This window comes from Aquarana catesbeiana, linkage group LG11 (assembly GCF_042186555.1).
Source record: "Aquarana catesbeiana isolate 2022-GZ linkage group LG11, ASM4218655v1, whole genome shotgun sequence".
NCBI classification, from domain to species: Eukaryota; Metazoa; Chordata; class Amphibia; order Anura; family Ranidae; genus Aquarana; species Aquarana catesbeiana.
The window spans coordinates 184,146,102-184,167,139 of NC_133334.1; the positions used below are offsets into that span (position 1 = coordinate 184,146,102).

A 21,038-nucleotide genomic window follows, 5' to 3' on the forward strand; every position below is an offset into this window, starting at 1 on the left:
AGTGGTAAGACATCGCCACTGAAGACATGACGAAACGCGTACGGCGTCACTACGCACATCACGTGACTTCCAGGAAGCTGAGCAAGTGGGTGGAACGCAACCAGAGTGCACGCTGTCTACCTACAGCTCGGTTTCCTATGCTTTATACCGGCAAGTGCAGCCCCTATGGGACTAGGCATTACGCTGCATGAACTGCATTTTTTTGTCTTTTTTTTTTAAATAACCTTTTAATAAACGGAAGTTTTGGTTATACTGCACTATGGGAGACAATTTCTCTTTTTTATGAGGCTTATGAAAACTACATCTATCACAACCTGGATATCCCAAGGCTGCTCAAGGAACTGCAAAGGCTGACACCAGTGGTTACCTGCCAACCTAGGGAGCTACATGCGCATTACCCCTGTAGGGGTAGTAGGATCTGGTGAGTGGGGACCCTTGAGGGGGAGCACGCAAGTCACCTGTCAAAATTCTGTGATCCTTAAAGTCACCTGCTACAGTTCCTCTAAACACGAACAGTCACCTTCTTTGCGATGAATGCACCTATGTGTCCTTTGTACACGGTACGATAAACTGCATCTTGGTGTAATTTTTAATTTTGGTGCCATTTTTTTTTTTTTTTTTTTTTTTTTTTTGTATCTTGGGTTTATATACACCTTGATTTATGATTGGGACACTATATGTATACACTTATGTTTTTGTATATGGTGCGATAATTACATTTTGGTGCGATTTTCTTTTTTTTTTTTTTTTTTTTTTTTTTACTTTTGTCTTTTGGTGCGATTCTTTGCATTTTCATTTGGTTTTTGGGTTCACTCACATCCTGTATTTTGGGTTTGGACACTATACACACTGTTACAAGCAGAGGATCACTATACTATCATGATATTCACGTCTGGATGTTTTATACACTAATTTGTAAGCCATTACATTTTTGGTGATGACTTCTCCTGTGTAGGATTGGTGTCCACACCTTTAAGGCAGGACAGTGGTGTAGTGGGTAGCACTCTCGCCTAGCATTAAAAAGGGTCACTGGTTCAAATCCCAACCACGACACTACCTGCCTGGAGTTTGCATGTTCTCCCTGTGCCTGCGTGGGTTTCCTCCGGGTACTCTGGTTTCCTCCCACACTCCAAAGACATGCAGGTAGGTTAATTGGATTCTGTTCAAAAAAATTGGCCCTATTATATGAATGTGAGTTGGGGACCTTGGATTGTGGGCTCCTTGAGGATAGGGACCATTGTGGGTGTATGATGTATGTGTGGAGTGCTGCGTGAATTGGCAGCGCTATAAGGGTACCTTTAAACAAATAGGGATGATTGTAGATACGCACCAACACTCAGGTTGAACTGGATGGACTGGTGTCTTTATTCAACCTTACTAACTATGTAACTATTTACTATATAGAGGGTTTTAGTACTCACCTACTGGGGTAGGTGAAGTGTGATAGATATTACACTATCACCTTTATGGAAACTGTTTTGTTATAATTCCACAATAACACTGTGTCTTTTAATACTTAGCCACTACAGGGGGTCCCCGGGTTACAAACAAGATAGGGACTTTAGGTTTGTTCTTAAGTTGAATCTGTAAGTCGGAACAGGTAAATTTTTTAAGTGTAGCTGCAGCCAAAAAATCTATTTTTAAGTTTTCTAGATAGCATAGGGAAGGGTTATCACCCCTGTAACATTTGTTTTGCTGTCTGTGCCCCTGTTCAGAAGATTTCACCTCACTTTCTGTCCCAATGACCATTGGGTTTTCAAAATTTGGGGTTATTAGGGAAATAAGGATAGGTGATAAAGCATCAGTGGAGACATCTTTTTCCCATATTAACTCTTACAGGAGTGAATTTCCCTTCCTAGGGGTAGATTTCATCTCACTTCCTGTTGTCTCCCTCCGTTTGTAAGTAGGAGTCGTTTGTAAGTCGGATGTTTGTAAGTAGGGGACCCCCTGTATAGAGTGATTTGATAGAGCACTATTTGACATATAGGTAGCGCCACTCGCCCATTCACATCTTCTTTTTTTTTTTTATATTCTAGAGCCCTCTTACGGGGGTTTTTTTGGGGAGGCTGGAACCTTCACACATGTCCTAAGCGCAGACCTTCCTAATTAATATATTTACTTACAATCCACTTTCTGACCTCTGAACTCCATCATTTTACTATTTAATGATTGATCATTGATTTGTTATCCATCAGTCGATTAATAAGCACACAAATAATATTTATTTACATCAAGTTTGGTCATTATTATTCACTGACCTCTGAACCCTACATTTCCATCATTAAATGATTGTTGATTCATATTATTGATCAATCGATTATTGATTAATTTTTTAATCTTTTAATTTTTTATGTATTCCTATGAGTACATAAATATGTATATGAATTATATATTTACTGTTATATGTTTATGAATATATGCCTACATTTTATATTACTATATGGCCATTTAGATATGCTTACGAGTGTGCCAACTCCCTATTTCCCCCATCTCCGTTTTTCCACCACTCAGTGAGGCTATGTTTTTTAATAATGTTTTTTTTATTCATGCTTTTTAATATCCCAATTGTGACACTTATATAATTGTTTGTCACGTTTTTAAACAAATTTTTAATCTTTTAAGTACTCCTTTCAATAGTGCTAGTATTGTTATTGTGACACACAGCTGCGGTTTCTAGCAGTATCCAGCATCACCTATTCATCCAATTAGGTGGCACTGAGCTCAGTATATAATATGCCCCCTCTAGAGCCTGAGGAAGAAGCACGCATGCTTCGAACACGCGCACCTTCCCGCTGACCTTGTACCCGGAAGTAAAGACATCGCCGTGTCTTAGCACCGTCGTTCCTTCATCTGTCCTGCTGGGCAGAGGCTCTTTGCTTTCATTCACACACACACACAAAGGAAGTCAAAAAACAGGAAGCCCTGGCCCCAACAGCCAATCGCTTCCACAGGATATGACCTCACAGGATATGAATGTCAACACAGGAAATCCTTTCAAACAAGATGAATTTATACAACACCCCATGAATAATGACTAGGGGGAGTCTTATGGGCGTGTCTGGGCGGGGGCAGCGTGTACGAACTCCAGCCCCCTGTCTCTGTATCACAGGAAGCCTGAGATTATGAATGCTGCTCCTGACCACGATTCAAAGGCTCCCGTTTTTACCGTTTGTGAATCCTTATTCTGCTTTGTTCAGAGAACAAAACGTACCCAGACCATGCTACTGTCTCTGTGGATGGGAGATTATCTGCAGGTATAAGCCATGGCACCTCAAATATGTTGATCAGGCATACAGGGGTGACACGAGCGCACAGGGGCCCTTCACTGGTGGACATATCCCCACTCTGCAAACACTTCTCTACATCCCCAAGGAGCTTTCCACTACCAAATGGATCTCAACCAGCGTCGGTCTGCCCCAGTCCGCTCTTTAGAGCGGGCTGCGGGAGTACTAACACTGGGAGACACTATGACAATACATGTTAAAATACATCTTCATAAAATCTACACAATTAAACAGAGGTTTAAGTATTCAGGTAATTCCTTGTTAGGCTTCATGCACACTGAGCTTAAAAAAACTGCCAGTCCCTTTGATAGAAAAAAAAACAACACGCTCATATGGCGATCAGTTTGTCATGCAGGCAGACGGTGGCCAGCGTGTGCTATTACCATTCGGCGGCCATTCACTGTTCAAAAGCCGCACCTCACGTGGTATGAGGATGAGAGAATGTCAGTGATAGGTTGACCGCTGACTGTAGGGAAATGGAGTGTTCTGCCTATCACGGATGAGGAGGAGGCTCGGCTTTTGAACAGTAGAATGGCCGAATTGTATTATGACACGCTGATCGGTGCAGAGCGGCACACGGAGGCGGACACAGGTAGGATGCACACATGCACAGGGCACATGCACAGGACACATGCCCCCATACACAGGGAGGTATACAGCTGCAGATGGGCATTGTTGACCCTCTTTTTCCACTTACAGTAGCTGCTGCATTTCTCACCCTCATCTTATACTCGGGTCAATAATTTTTTCCCTTTTTTTTTTTTTTTTTTTTGTGGTAAATTAAGGCCTCGACTTATACTCGGATCGACCTATACTCGAGTATATACGGTACATCACATGGACACATATAGATAACATTGAGCTCCTTCTACAGGCAAAACACAAAACTCCTGTAGAAGCAGCGATTTTTGAAGTCAATGTGCATGGACCCTCAATGGAAAGTGTATAAGGGTAAATATAAAGGCTGCTGTTGCTGACTGTTTGGCTATCTTTTTTGTTTTTACCAGTTTTGGGTGACTGACCCAGCTTGAAAAGTCAGCGTGAAATCAGATCTGCTCCTTATACTTGTAGTGACTTAAGTCTAGTACACACAATGAGATTATTGGACGAATAATTGTCCTTTGTTTTGTTTTTTTGCATACTAGTCTACATATTGAAAATCAGGTTTACGAAAATACGAAAATTCTCGTACGACAGAATAAAAATTCAGTAGTGATGTTTTTGTATTGTATTTTCAGACAAAAACTGTACTGATTAAATGAAAATCATACGATCTGGTATCGTACAAGAACAATTTTTGTGTTTGTCCCTTCGGAAAATTTCAGACAAAAGCGGTGTACCAACGATCAGCTTATCGTACGATCGATTCGAAAGCGGTATTTTTTGTCCTATTTTCTGATTGTCTGTACAGGCCTTTAGAAATTACTGCAGCTTCTTTATCAATTTTGATATCCAGGGAGAATTTTTAGGATAGGTTAGCAATAACAACCTCTATATTCTAGCAGTACTGGCTTCCTTCAAAATGAAGTAATTAATTTTGTGTTTAATGCATTTATTAAATGCCATGTTGATATAACCCTATTAGTATTTTAATATTTTTTTTTTTCTGTTCATCAAGGGGTTCACTTAAGAAAACAGCATTCTTTTATTGAGCAAGGCAAGAAGTGTCGCTACTGTGATACAGTCTTTCATGAGCGATATGCCCTGATTCAACACCAGAAGTCTCACAAAAATGAAAAGCGATTCAAATGCGACCAGTGTGAATATGCTTGCAGACAGGTGACCCTCTCGTTATTGAAAGCTGTGAAACATGAAATGTAAACTAAAATTCTAGGACTCTAGTTTTGTAGCTGAAAATAGCTCTTTGATCCTTCAATGCACAGTAAATGGTTATATTAAGCAGCTTATCTGATGGTATGTTCACAATAGGTGACTGCATTTCTGTCCATTCAATAGGTATTGTCTTTTTTTTCTACTAAGTAATTCTAAAGGTTGTAATTAAAAAAAGGATATATTAACCTGCTCTGTGCAAGCAGCTTCCGCTGCTGTGTAAGCCAATGAGGAGAGGGACATCCGGGAGAGCCGCTGCTCTCATGCACATCGCTGGATCAAGATCAGGCTTATGTAAGTATAAAGTGTAGGGGGGGGGGCTGCACCCAGAAGTTTTTTTCCTTAATGAAAGCTCCAAAACGGTGGAGGGGGAAAAAAAAAATATTATTCTCTATGGAGATGGTTCACATCTCCACTCCCTTTCGCCTGAAGCTCAAAAAAGCTCTGGAGCGTTTTTGGCATGTTTTTTATTCACATAGAAATGAATGGAAACGCGCCATTCGCGCATTTTTTTGTTTTTTTTGTGCGATTTTCTGCTCAAATTAAAAATGTCAGTCAAACTCTTCTGCTCTGCTCCTCCACGCTTGTTGGAGCGCTAAGCTGTGGAGGGGCGGGGAACAGCCGTCTCAGCGGCTCACTGAGACTGCCATCAGTCCAGGCATCTGGCAGATCCAGACTTCCGAAGTCGGGATGACGTGGCGCCTGGACTGATCCTGGTGACGTCAGCAGAGAGCGGACTTCAGACCGCTCTCTGCTGAAAACTGGTCACAGGAGTGTAAAACGAATTGCATTGCTTTGACCTATAGGAGAAGCCCAGACTGGACTTCTCCTTTTTAAGGGTTCATTATTTATTGTTATTTTTAATTTATTACATTTATTTATTTATTTTTATTTGTGTACTTATTTTGCATTTTATTTATTCATTTATTATTATTCGTATAATATTATAATAATATAATAAATATTATCATAAATAACCCCAACTCCTAACCTAAGCTCAACTCGAACCCCTTACCCTAATGAAAAAATATAATAATAAATGAATAAGAATAATAATGAAGAAATAAGTCAATGGAAAAGCTGAAATACCTAGCAACAAATGATGCAACAGATAAGGTGTTCTCTGGCTAATAAAAAAAACGCCAAAGCCCAAAAACGCTGCAGGTTGCACATAAAAAATGTGCATAAAACCGTGCGAAAAAACTTTGAGAAAAGCGCTCAGACGCTACGATTGGGTTGAAAATTGCCTTTAGAGGTAAATATGTTCATTTATCACAAGAGAAGAAAAAAATGCAAACAGTAACCATAAAAAGACAATACTAAGTTAGGCAAGTAGCACAAAGATACATATCAATGCAGTCGTATGGAATGAACATTGAAAACGGAGGACGGCACAGAACTAGCAAGCATGACATGGGCATACCTTGCAATAAGTGGGGACGACCCCAATCCCATACAAATAAATGGATAAGTCACAACAAATGGTGTTGGACGTAAATGTAGGTGGCTCAATGGTTAAGAAAAAAAACAAAACGATGACCTGCAAAAAAAAAAGAAAATATATGTGCAGGCCAAAAGGCCCCAAGAGCATACGGCAATAGAAAAAAAAAAAGATCTGAGGCTAGGGGAAAAGAATTGGAGGAAAAGGAAAATGGAGAGAGGAAAGGAAGGAGAGACCAAAGATACCAACCGGAGGCATAGTTAATCCAAATGGACAATTGCATAAACATGAACAATTCACATGGTACGGGGGGGGGATTGATTTAGATAAAAGAAGGCGGTTACACTGAAATCAGCCAGTGAAACTGCACGAAAGGCCATTATGGAATTACAGGGGTCAACATTACTAAGGAGTCATAGAGGAAGCCGGAGCGGATATTATCGATTTCATAGCATCCAAAGAGGAAAAATGTATCCAGATATCAGATATACCGCAGAGTTTTAGGCCTCGTGCACACAGGGGGTTAGAAAAGAGCTGCAAAGCCACTACCAACGCCAAGAAAAATTGGCTGTAAAAACACACTTTTTGCACTGGTGTTAATGCGCGTTTACCCATGTTCGCTTTTAGCAGTGTTTCTCTGCCTCTATTCAAAATCATTGGTTTCCTATAAGAGCCGTCTTAACTGATCTGAGTTTCAGCCAATTTATTTGAATAGAAGTAGCATCCAAGTCGGATCATGATGATCCGACTCTGAGGATCTTTAAGGGGATCATACCATTCGGTCTTGTGTGGATTTTGAGGGGAAACCAGCACCAAAAAAAACGTGTGGGGTCCCCCCTCAAAACCCAGTTTTTTGCCAAAGTCATTTTATTAAAGATGCGCCAGTGTGTCTTCTCTCTCCGGTCTTCTCCCCTCTCCGGTAATGTCTTCTCCCTCAGCTGTCTTCTTCCTCTGGTTCTTCTGCTGCTTCCGGTTCTTCTTCCTTCTGATGTCTTCTCCCGACTCTAGCTCCCGCTGTTGTTAGGTCCGGCATGCACCATTTCTTTAGCCACGGGGAGTGGCCATCCGTTGATGTCATCTGGAGACCACTCCCCCTTGTGACGTCACCACCCCATCATGCCCTCGGCGGTGAAGTTAAGCTGCGTTTAGCAGTGTCAGGCGTTTTTACACCTGTAACTCCAGTCCTTAGAGCATGCTGGACCTGGGTTTTTGTTTTTTGTTTTTTTGCAGCTTGAAAATGCCTATGCCACTTGCAGCTCCTAAAAGCCAGTGTGCGCATTAGAGCTGCACGATTCTGGCTAAAATGAGAATCACGATTTTTTTGCCTAGAAGATAGATCACGATTCTCGTGGCGCAACATCATCTTCACAATAAAAAAAAAAAATTGGGCTGACTTTACTGTTTCGTTTTTTTAAAAATTCATTGAAATGTATTTTTCCCCAAAAAATTGCATTTGAAAGACCGCTGGGCAAATACAGTGTGACATAAAATATAGCAGTTTTATTCCCTAAGGTCTCTGCTAAAATATATATAATGTTTGGGGGTTCCAGGTAATTTTCTAGCAAAAATATTGGTTTTAACTTAAAGTGGATGTAAACCTGAATTTTTTTTTGTTTTTTGTTTTTTTTATGTCATAATGTAGAGTATAAGATTTCCTATCATTTGAGCTCAGTCTTGCCACACAGAGTTAATCCAGCTCTGAGCAATCCTCTTTTATTGTTCAGTGAGATAAATCTTGACAAACAGAGAAACTTTTTCAAATCCTCCCCCTTGCTGTGGGTGACAGGTGATTTACATATCTTGTGCACTAGCCTAAGACATGCATTATTTTTTTAATTCCCACCCCCACTTCTTTCTTCAGCAGCTCTGCAAGGATTGGCTGTTCCACACCTCAGCATGATTTGGCATGCTGAAGTCATGTGGTTACTTTCCTGTCTTTTCACTGGATGTTAAAGATCGTAGCAGAAGTTCAGTGTAAGAAATATACACAGGAGAAAATGCATATTGACAAGGGGAGTGTAGAGGTGGGTGGGGAGTCTACTGACATCACGACTCCACCCACCGAGCTCCAGACAACAGACCTACCCACAGAATCTGCAGTTTTTCGACTCTCATAACAGAAAGGGGGGAGACATTTGTCAGGTAAAGATACATGCAGGAGGCATATATATCCTTATAGATAACCCCTATAGCAGTAGTTTAGAAAGGATGACATTGGGTTTACATCCACTTTTAGAAAGAAGTGTCAGAAAAAGATTTAGACTTTAAGTGGTTAAATTTCCTGCATTTACAGGTGGTTGAAAACTTGGCAGATTGCCCGATTATTTACACAGAAGTTCTATCCCTTTGATCTAAGAAGGAAGCTTAGTTACAATGTTTCAAGTTAAAGACTTGGCAGACTGCCCAGATGCTTTTTTTTGACAGCTGAGTGAGCAGATAGTCTCTCCACTTGCTTATATGGAAGAATCTGACCATAGAATAACATGGAGAGGCATTTTTAAGCTGCAAAAAAAAAAAAAAAAAAAACTGAGGCTGGTAAAAGCAGCTGTAAAAACGCCCTGTGTGCATGAGACCTTAAAGTGGAAATCTCTAAATTTACTAGCAGCCACAATCTAAGACTAACCTATCTAGCCCTGTAAAGCAAAAACCGCTATACATACCTTTTTTGAAGCCGCTCTGGTCCGGTCTAATCTCCAGCTGCGGAAGCTGAAATACCTGGAAATTGATGTCACCCACAGAGTTACTATGGGGCTTCCGTTGTCGGCTGCCTCTTCTGCACCCACCTACGCAGAGAAGCTGCCGCTGACAGCTGAGCGTGGAACCAGACCGGAGCGACTTCAGGAAAGATATGTATAGCGATTTTTGCTTTACGGGGCTAGATGGGTTCGTTTCAGATTGTTCCTGCAAGTAGATTTATAGATTTTAGTTTTAGGCTGAACACCTACTTTAAATTGCAGACTCCATTTCTAGCAAGAAGCTGAAGTGTTTTGGAAATTCTGAGCTTTGCCTACAAGCAAATTCCGCTGCTCTAATGAGCACAATTACAGCTCTTGTATAATCCGGGAAAGCGCGCTTACATAAAACCAAGTAACACTGACACAGGCTGGTATCACGTTGGGAGGTCAGTATTGTCCTCATGACCTAGGATGGTCCTGTTTATAGGTCTGAACAGGGATAACAAAGAGAGGTGGTGGCTTCACAAACAGCCAATCCGACACCTGTATACCTTCAAAAAGGACCAGACACTTGTATACATTCAAATAAATATCAGGTAGTGACATATGCAATCGTTCCTGTGCAGAGCAACGTGTGCAGTTTGCTGCTGAAAGGCATCCAAGACAATGCGCCTCACGTTGTGCAAACACTGCAAGCATTACTCTGATCAGGACCGTGTGCATATTCCCACCGTTTACTATTGGCATGAACCGTACTCCACGAGGCTCAGCGAAGCCATGTTTTGAATGATTACACTATTGTTTCCATGTACGTGGGTCTGTTTGCCAGGAGTGTAGATGCAGTCGCCATGAGGTGGCCAGTCTCTTGGTGAGGCATAAACAAACATCCCTTAAACGGTAAACAGATCTCCGCGACCACAGGAAGGTTTCCGCAGCCAACCGTCTTTCACTGGTGTCTGTATGTGCAGACACTCACGCATGAGCGTATTGCAGCAAAACTGACACTGAGAGATATGTGACAATATACATTAATAAAAATTTCCACAACAGACACCAAAGGGAATACCTGATGCAATAAAACTGTATAGAAATACCAATCTAGAAAGTATCTGTTCTTTTTCTGAGCATAGCAGGAAATAGATAGCTTAAGCAAGAACGATGTATTAATTTTTGTGGGTGATCTCACAGCCAAGATCCCCGGGCCCATAACGTAGTGTACATGGGCAAGGAGCTATGGACAGAATGTAATAAGTTTATACACCGAAGATGGCACATGTTGGGGAGCCTCCAAGGGGGAGTATAACTGTTCAAATGCGGTTAACGGACTATGGATGGAGTTGGAAGAACGCAACTGTTTACAAAAGGGTCTTCCGATGGCGATGAGTAAGCCAGTCAATGGCAGCCTCATCCACAGTAGAGGGGGAAAATGGGAAGATCACATTGCGTGAACCATCAGCCAATCTGACCATGTGAAAGGGTCCAATCAAGGGAACCCTTTCTGCGGCCTATAGGAAAGGTCAGGTTAACAAAGAGCGGAGATCAGGGGACCTGGGTACAAGGACAAAACTCAGATATTTTGGAGAATGCCACAATCAAAGAGTAGCGAGGGTCAAAGGAGAGGCTGCTTGCAGTAGTGAAAAGTTTAATTTCAAACCCCATGGTAAAGATCTCAATCTTCTGCCTTTAGAACCGCTTTAATTGGATGAATTATGGAAATGTGCATGTATTACATGTGTTTATTTTTTATTTTGCCCTGGGATACACTTTGCCAACCAAGTCTACAATTTTAGTAAGAGCGATGTAATTGAATTACAAAACATTTTCTCACTTTTTATTGGAATTTTTTGTTTTCATTACATTTGTTTAAATCCTGCAGGAGCGTCATATGATCATGCATAAACGAACCCACACTGGAGAGAAACCTTATGCTTGTAGTCATTGTGATAAAACATTCCGCCAGAAACAGCTCCTGGACATGCACTTCAAAAGATATCATGACCCCAGCTTTGTTCCTGCTGCATTTGTTTGTTCCAAGTGTGGTAAAACATTTACACGTAGGGTAAGTTTTGGCAATTTTTGTTTTATCCCCATCACAAATTTTAAACTTTTGAATCTGCTTTCAGCTAACTGAAAACTATGCTGCTTTACTGAATAGTGCACAATTTTTCTGATAAAAATAAATCTATGAAAACTGCTCTTTACAGTAGCAAACACATGCAAACTGGTAGAGAAATGGAAGCATTTGATATTTATCTGCTTCCCGTCCGGCTTATAGTAAAATCATGGCTGGGCGGGAGCTCTCTTGTTCGCTGTGGAAGTCATACCATGTCCTTCCAGGCTAACGCCTTGCATGTGCACCATAAGATGATGGATCATTGTACACCAGACCAACCACAGCCCATCTTAGCCATGTGATTTAGCTGTGGCCTATCACAGCTAATCACAACAGTACACAATGAATAATTGGGCAATATTTACTGTTTTAAGCTAGCATACAAAAATAAAAAAAATCCTGATCACCTCCCCATCATGGTAGTGTTACTGTGGTAACACTGTATTACGGTGGTTGCAGTATGGAAAATATATATATATATATATATGTGTGTGTGTGTGTATATGTGTGTGTGTGTGTATATGTGTGTGTGTGTATGTCAAAGGTAAAAAATGTAACAAAAAAAGAAAATACAATTTTTTCTTTTTTTTTTACATGCTGTCACCAGTGTCCCTGATCACTGGCACATCAATTATATGATGACGCTGTACTGCTCTTGCGATAGTATGTATTTTAAAAAAAAGAGATTTTTTTTTCACAAAAAATTGTGACAAATTACAGCTTCAAAAAACTTGCCATGCCTCTTACTAAATACCTTGGACTGTCTGCTTTCCAAATTTGGGGTATATTTGCATTGTCCTGGCAATTTAGGGCCTCAAGAAATGATAGACCTTCATTACATCTGGATTGATCACTTTTCCGATATATATATATATATATATATATATATATATATATATATATATATATATATATATATATATATATATATATATATATATATATATATATATATATATGCCATAGTTTATGGACACTCTAACTTTTCTACAGACCACTTATTTGGGTTATTTTCACCAAAGAAATTGTAAATTTTGGCCTAAATTTATGAAGAAAATTTAAAAGGTAAAATTTTTAGCAAAAAATAAAAAAAAACACAGTAGTGATTATAGCCGCTAGCTGTAATCGTTGTGTTTTCCCGGCCCAGAAGGTTCCCACGGCCCCTTCAAATTCAAAATGAAATCTACACAATGGTGCATGTACCCTTCAATGGGAACCCCAGCTTCACAATTCCCACAATGTTATTAAAATAATAACCTTTAGAAGCATACTACAATGCATGATCTAGTAAAATTAAAGTGCATATAGTTAAACCATCTAGTTAATCTATAACCTCAAATCTTGTAAGCAATAAGGGGGATTAAAGAAGTTCAGCAGGTATATTATTAGAACTCAGTGGATATAGTGTTGCGGGAATGAATCAAACACACACTTGCAACAATTGCAGATCATAGTGTTGTGCATAACAGTCCTACTACCTAGTATATTACTAGATGCATGCAACAAAACATTCCAAATAATCGAATACAGTGTATCAATTCCATGCTCAAAATGTTTCTGGGAAGAACTGCATGCTTGTACAGCCATGATTTAATCGTGAATAAAAATGCACATATTTCATCAGATGTGAAAAGCAGCATAGTACGACAACAGGTAGAGTAACAGCAATCGGCTAAACTCCTGGTAATCTTGCTAATGTAAAATAAAAAAATGGGTAGTCAGAATGGTGAGCCGCCCTCAATTCAAAACAACCCCCACTGCGCCAATGAATAGAATTTGCAACAAACAGAAATAAGATCCAGTGAATGGCTCATTTGGTGTATAACAAAATATGTGTAACCATATATAACTCACTAAATGAAAAGTGAAAAAGAGAGCTGCCCCTTTAAGAAGCTACCAAACTAAAATATTATCTGATCCAATATATCCTAAAATCCAACGCACCTTCTCCTAGATATATCAGAACAAATAAGAGGCGCTCATATCCCTAGTGCTAGAAATCGCATGTGCTGGAATTTCATCAAAAATAAAGGTTGAAATTATCTTAAGTGTGCAAATTAATGCATGAAACTTAACGGTGTTTACCAATACTAATCAAACCATGCGAAAGTACATCCAAAGTGCACGTGAAAAAAGCTGTGACAGCAAAATAATAAATAAATGGCTAAAAATCCCCAGTTATTGTGTTTCATAAATTAAAGTGCAGAAAAAATTGTAATTGATTATATAATTATATTACAAACAAATTAATTGATTAAAGCATGAAAAATCAGTCCTTTACAATCTTGTGACAAAATAACGTGATTAAATTTGTGACAGAAAAGTGCATAAAAATCGCATAAAAATCGCACAAATCTTCTAAGGTGCAGTGATCTTGAAAATGCTGAATTCCACGTGTCCTTCACCTCACCACCGTGATACGTGAATCCACTCCCAAAGGAATCTCACTCACCGAATAATTTTGCCAGCACTCTCATGCACGGCAAAAAACGCTTAGTAGCCACACTCCAGAGAACTCCAGCAAGCAGCAGCAGCAATGCCACAGTGTGTAGAATCAATCCACATGTAAAAAAATTGAGGAACTCACATAGCGTAAACCAGCACGGCAAGTTTATTTAAAACCACTACAATCTTCAATGGAAACACTCACATTTTAAAGATAAAAATCAGCAGTAAAACCAATGTGATTCACAGCAAGCTTCAATCATTAGTGGATACACTCAGAACAACAAATGGTCACGGCGGACCCGAGGTGTGTTGATGCTCAGACTCACGGTCTTTCTCACCCCCCTCCGTGGTGCGCCGTGCAATGACAGACTCTCCTTCGTATAGTGCGGCTCTCAGCGTTGCTTGTCACATCTCATAGCCACGCCCCCGACATGTTTCGTCATCGATCAGACTTATTCATGGGATTGGCTAACTAGGCCGTCCCTCAACCCTTATATCTCCTCCTCCCTGGTCTCCCATAGGTTGGTGAGTCCGCATGCGCACATCTCGTGTCCCCGCTTGCTAATGTATCAGTGTCCCGATGCCTAAATTCATCAACACTATTACACACAGTGCTCAAAAGTTTACATACCCTTGGGAAATTGGTAATGTGTGTACAATTTATTAACTCCTTGGTGCCAACATGACACAAATACGCAGTGCCGCTGGACTGGGCTTTTTTCCATTGTGGCCGCATATTTGCGCATCTCCCTTTGTGCTGGGAGCGTGCCGCATGGAGGGACCGGTGTCTCACCATGAACATGGGGCCCCTTCTAATGATTAGAAGGCAGAACGTCTGATTCCAGATCACCTGATCGCTGTGATGGCCTCTGATTATCACAGTAATCGGTCACTGTGAAGCCCGCCCCCTTGTTTTCTGTCTCTGTAAATGGATGAGAGAGATACATTGTATCTTTTTCTGTCCTTGCAGAGAGAGGGAAAAAAAAAAACTAGATCAAGGTTTGATCTAGGTTGGTGTCAGGGTCAGTATTTTAGTGTCAGCATCGGTGTGTTTTAGGTAGGATAAAAAAACAAAATGCGCACTATTGTTTCTGGGCTGTACTACGGGTACAAACAACAACTAACATACACACATGCGCTATGATCGTCAGGAGCAGGAGAATTTATTTTGGGTTGTCCTTTGGTGGTAGGTTATAGTAGTAGCAAGAAATATACAGCTAATCTATTTTGTTCCAGTTTTCCTTTGATGATAAATCCATTACCATTTACCACCAAATGAAAGCCCAAATTGTCCTGAAAAAAACAACAAGGTATAATCTACCTAGATGCACAAAGCAGTTGTGGTGATATTGTACAGGTATACTAACTCGTGTCAAAGTTGCAAAATTATGCTTGGGCATTAAGATTTGTTTTACCCTAAGGCCCCTTTCACACTGGAGCGGTTTTCAGGCGGTATTGCGCTAAAAATACCGCCTGAAAACCGCCCCTAAACAGCCTCCGCTGTTTGTTCAGTGTGAAAGCCCGAGGGCTTTCACACTGAAGCGGTGCGCTCGCAGGACGGTAAAAAAAGTCCTGCGAGCCGCTTCTTTGGAGCGGGGAAGGAGCGGTGTATTCACCGCTCCTAAACCGCTCCTGCCCATTGAAATCAATGGGACAGCGCGGCTATACCGCGGCTATAGCCGCGCTGTACGAGCGGATTTAACCCTTTTTCGGCCGCCAGCGGGGGTTAAAACCGAACCGCTAGCGGCCGAATACCGCTACAAGAACGACGGTACAGCAGCGCTAAAAATAGCGCTGTTGTACCGCCGACGCCCCCACCGCCCCAGTGTGAAAGGGGCCTTAGGCAAGAAGGGGTTAAAGAAAACATGAGTGAGAAGGCAAAATACATTACTTTTATTTCTTATGGGATTCATTATCAACTGTAGGTCATGACAGAATGCTTCACAGTGAGGAATGGTATTTTTGTCACTGTAGCTCTTGTTGACCCCTCTCCAAACATAGTGCTTATGCTTGTGACCATAAAGCTCTATTTTGGACTCACTCCAGATTAGTGTGCCAAAAGGTGTGAGGCCTGTCAAGGTGTTGTCGGGCATAATTTAACTGGGGTTTTTTTTTTGTGGCGGTAGCACAGTAAAGGCTTCTTTCTGGCAGCTTGACCATGCAGTTCATTTAAAATTAATCACTGCGCTTGTAACGGTAATAAAGCAGCTGCATTAATTGTATGATGACAATAAGCATGAAAAATATAATGATATGCAGCACTATAAATGTAGTATTGCAAATAAAAAGTCCATAGTGTTTGAAATAAAGTCCTTGTTCAGGAGAAAATGCTGGAATCACCCAAAGTGTAGACAGAAACATAAATTAGGTGAATACGGACTTTTATCCTCCACGAACATTAACACACCAGGCCTCTTACCAAAAAGAATAGACCACTTAATCACAGGTGGTCAAACAGGCATGATAAATCCACAGAACCACGAAACCATTAACCACTTCCCCACCGCCGCACGACAATGTACGTCCTAAGTTTGAACGGGGATATCGTTGTTATGGCAGCAAATGTAATTTTTCTAAATGACTTTTTTTTTTTTTTTTTTTTTTTTTTTTTTTGCATTTTAGTGTAAATATGAAATCTGAGGTCTTTTTGACCCCAGATCTCATATTTAAGAGGTCCTGCCATGCTTTTTTCTATTACAAGGGATGTTTACATCCCTTGTAATAGGAATAAAAGTGACACAATTTTTTTTTAACAGTGTAAAAATTAATAAAATATTGTAAAATAAATAATAAAAAAAAAAAAAATTTTAAAACCCCCTGTCCCGACGAGCTCGCGCGCAGAAGCGAACGCATACGCGAGTAGCGCCTGCATATGAAAACGGTGGTCAAACCACACATGTGAGGTATCACAGCGACCGGTAGAGCGAGAGCAATAATTCTAGCCCTAGACCTACTCTGTAGTGCAAAATATGCAACCTGTAGAATTTTTTAAACGTCGCCTATGGAGATTTTTGAGGGTAAAAGTTTGACGCCATTCCACGAGCGGGCGCAATTTTCAAGCATGACATGTTGGGTATCAATTTACTTGGCGTAACATTATATTTCACAATATAAAAAAAAATTGGGATAACTTTACTGTTTTATTTTTTTATTCAAAAAAGTGAATTTTTTCCAAAAAAAGTGCGCTTATAAGACCGCTGCGCAAATACGGTGCAAAAAAAAGTATTGCAATGACCGCCATTGTATTCTCTAGGGTGTTAGAAGAAAAACCATATATAATGTTTGGGGGTTATAAGTAATTTTCTAGCAGAAAAACCTGTTTTAAACCTGTAAACACCTAAAATCCAAAACGAGGCTGGTCCTTAAGTGGTTAATGGAGATGACAGATGGCTGGGTCTTGTAGTTCCACCAAATAATCAGAGGTGCATGCATAAAATATAAAAGAAGGAACTCCTCATGGTGTAGTATTATAAAACCGGGGTCATATTTATTCAAAGAAAAATCCAGGGTACTCACATTTCATCAGATAAAAATGAGCATGTAAAAGACAGTAGTCTGTATAAGCAGCATTTGTTTCCAACCACAAAGATGGCCCCGTTCGACACGTTGCAGTGTTGTGACATCAGAACTCCTCCCAATGCGGTGTTTCGTCCAATCGAACGTCTCGGGCGTGGTTAGAGTTCACACTCTATGGAGACGAGTGAGGGGAAGATGGGCCATAACAATAACGTCAATGCAGGGCCATAACAATAACGTCACTTCCACCCATAGATCTTAAAGGGCCAATTTTTTAATTTATTTTTTTATTGCATTTAAGTGTAAATATGAGATTTGAAGTCTTTTTGACCCCAGATCTCATATTTAAGAGGTCCTGTCATGCTTCTTTTCTATTACAAGGAATATAAGTGACACAAATTTTTTTTTTTTTTAAAAGTGTAAAAATAAAAGGTAAAATAAATAAGAAAGAAATTCAAACGCCGAGCTCGCATACAGAAGCGAATGCATACATGAGTAGCGCCCCCATATGAAAACGGTGTTCAAACCACACATGTGAGGTATCGCAGCGATTGGCAGAGCGAGAGCAATAATTCTAGCACTAGACATCCTCTGTAACTTAAAACACGCAACCGGTAGAATTTTTTTAAACATTGCCTATGGAGATTTTTAACCACTTGCCGACCGCCGCACGACGATGTACTTTGACAGAATGGCATGAGCAGGCATATGGGCGTACCTGCCTACCAGCGGGCCCCCCCCCCCCCCCTCTATGCCTGCGGCGGTCGGTATCATTGCAGGAGCGATCTGTGCTAAGGGGGAAGCCATCGATTCATGGCCACCCCCCTCGCGATCGCTCCTGACGAATGGGAAGCTTCCTCTGCTTCTAAAAATGTAAACAGAAGCAGAGGAAGTGATGTCATCTCTCCTCGTGTCTGTCTTTTCGTTTCAGCGCCCAAGGAGAGAAGACATCCAAGTAAGTGCACCAACAGACCACTGACACCAGCACACGTAGGCACACAAATCCCCCTACCCCCCCCCCCATCACCCCCTGCACCCCCAGTCAAAGTGTCACCGATTGCAGTGTTTTTATTTTTTACTGATCACTGCATTTGGTGTCATTTGTGACTGTTATAAGTGGTAGGACAGTTAGTGGTAGGCCCCTTTTTAGGTCTAGGGTACCCCCCTAATAAAGGTTTAACCCCATGATCACCCCCCAGTTAGCCCTTTCATCCCCTGTCGCCAGTGTCACCAAGCAATCTTTTTTTCTGATTGCCGTATTAGTGTCACAGGTGACGCTAGTTAGCCAGGTAGGTATTTAGGTTCACCGTCAGCTTTTTATAGCGTCGGGTACCCCCATATACTACCTAATAAAGGTTTTAACCCCCTGATTGCCCCCTAGTTAACCCTTTCACCAGTGATCACCGTATAAGTGTTACGGGTGATGCTGGTTAGTTTGTTATTAAGGTTCACCGTCCACTTTTTATAGCGTCAGGTACCCCTTATAGTACCTAATAAAGGTTTTAACCCCCTGATTGCTCTCTAGTTATCCCTTTCACCAGTGATCACCGTATAAGTGTTACGGGTGACGCTGGTTAGTGTGTGTTTTATACCCACTGTTACCTAATAAAGGTTTAACCCCCTGATCGCCCGGTGGGTGATATCAGTTGGGTTTTAGGGTCTGCGTCGCCACAGGCAGCGTCAGATTAGTGCCAGTAGCGCTAACACCCACACACGCAGCATACACCTCCCTTAGTGGTATAGTATCTGAACGGATCAATATCTGATCAGATCTATACTAGCGTCCCCAGCAGTTTAGGGTTCCCAAAAGAGCAGTGTTAGCGGGATCAGCAAGTGCTGTATCGATCGATCACTGTCACTTACAAAACACTAAACACACATAACTGCAGCGTTCGCAGTCAGGCCTGATCCCTGCGATCGCTAACAGTTTTTTTGGTAGCGTTTGATACAGTTGCGGACAGCCTAGGAGCTTTTTTACCTGTGAGTCTCACTACTGTACCAGTAAATTTAGAGCCAAAAATGGCAAATCGAAGGCACAGTAGTGAAGAGGCCTACACGTTTCTGAGCATGACAGATAGTGAAGAGGAAGTCACTCATCTGTCAGATTCAGGCTCAGAATACGATCCTGTAGATGACATCGGCTCCATGAAAGATGGCTTTGACGACGGAGTTGTGGTCCCTGCCAAGGTCAGGCGTACCAGACCCCGATCTTCTGCTGTTGTTGAGGTGCAAGAACCGCAGGGCTCTCGTATGGAGCAGAGAAGTACTAGTGCTGCTCATCCTTCTGGTGAACTAGCAGGCACCAGTGGCCTAGTACACCCTGGTCGTACATTCAGCACTGCAGTATCACGTGGTGACGTGGCGAGTCCCATAAGTGCAGTTCAAGTTGGCGAGGTGGCAAGCACAAGTAGTGTTCCGCTGCCACCAAGAAGACAGACAGGCCCGTCATATGCCCATAGTGTCCTTCCTGCAGAATTCACCAATCCTAATTGGGAACCCACCGCTACTGCAGCACCCGTACTTCCTCCATTCACTGGCCAACCCGGAATTCAGGTGGAAATTGTTGATTTTACGTCACTTGATTTTTATTCACTGTTTTTCACCGAAGATCTATATAGGTCTATTGTGGACAAAAACAATTTGTATGCTGGTCAATACATCGCCGCTAATCCCCAGTCCTCCCTTGCCAGAGATTGGAAACCAATTATGGTTTCCGAATTTAAGACCTTTCTGAGCCTATCCCTCGACATGGGCATAACGAAAAAGAGTGAGTTGCAGTCATATTGGTCCACTGACCCAATACACCACATGTCCGTGTTTTCTGCCTCCATGACCAGGGCACGATACGAGCAGATCTTGCGGTTCATGCACTTCAACAACAATGAACTCTGTTGTCCTTGTGGAGACCCTGGATACAATCGGCTCCTGGTAAACCACTTCAACCAACTTTTTGCAGCCTGGTTTACTCCCCATCAAGTTGTCTGCGTTGATGAGTCCCTGATTAAGTTTAATTAAGCTTGTCTTTCAAACAGTATCTTCTCAGCAAGCGTGCCAGATATGGGGTCAAGACGTATAAGCTCTGTGACAGGGCCACAGGCTATACGTGTAGATTTATGGTTTACGAGTAAAGAGATAGTCGTGTAGAGCCTGAGAACTGCCCAGACTACATAGGGAGCGCTGGCAAGATTGTGTGGGACTTGGTGTCACCCTTATTCGGAAAGGGGTACCATTTGTATGTGGACAATTACACGAGCGTGCCACTTTTTAGTCACTTGTTTGATCATCAGATTAGCGCATGTGGCACCGTGCGACCTAATCGCCGGGGCTTGCCCCAGAGGCTTGTAGATTCCCGTCTTAGGTTGGGGGAGAGAGCCTTTTTCAAGTGTAATAATTTGCTCGCTGTGAAGTGGAGGGATAATAAGAATGTTTTCGTTCTTTCCTCCCTTTATGCAGACACGACGGTCCAAATTCCTACGGCGACTGGCGTTGTGGAGAAACCCCTCTGTGTCCACGAATACAACCTTAACATGGGAGGGGTGGACCTCAATGGCCAGTTGTTGGCGCCGTATCTAATTCCCCGTAAGGCCAGACGCTGGTACAAGATAGTGTATACTTATTTCAATTGGCTTTGCTGAACGCTCATGTGCTGTACAGAGCTTCAGGACGGACTGGATCCTTCCTTAAGTTCCAGGAAAAGATCCTCAGAGCCCTTGTGTTTCCAGACGGGGCTC

At 41.5% G+C, this 21,038-nt stretch overlaps 1 protein-coding gene across 2 annotated transcripts in view; it reads left to right on the forward strand.

Moving 5' to 3' along the window:
- Positions 1–21,038, forward strand: part of CTCF (CCCTC-binding factor) — a 445,740-nt gene that overhangs the window by 355,437 nt on the left and 69,265 nt on the right. For both annotated transcript variants that reach the window (XM_073605105.1, XM_073605104.1), the window contains exons 7-8: positions 4,903–5,063; positions 11,107–11,289. In XM_073605105.1, the coding sequence (XP_073461206.1) occupies positions 4,903–5,063; positions 11,107–11,289 (344 nt within the window). The remainder of the gene's footprint in view (positions 1–4,902; positions 5,064–11,106; positions 11,290–21,038) is intronic.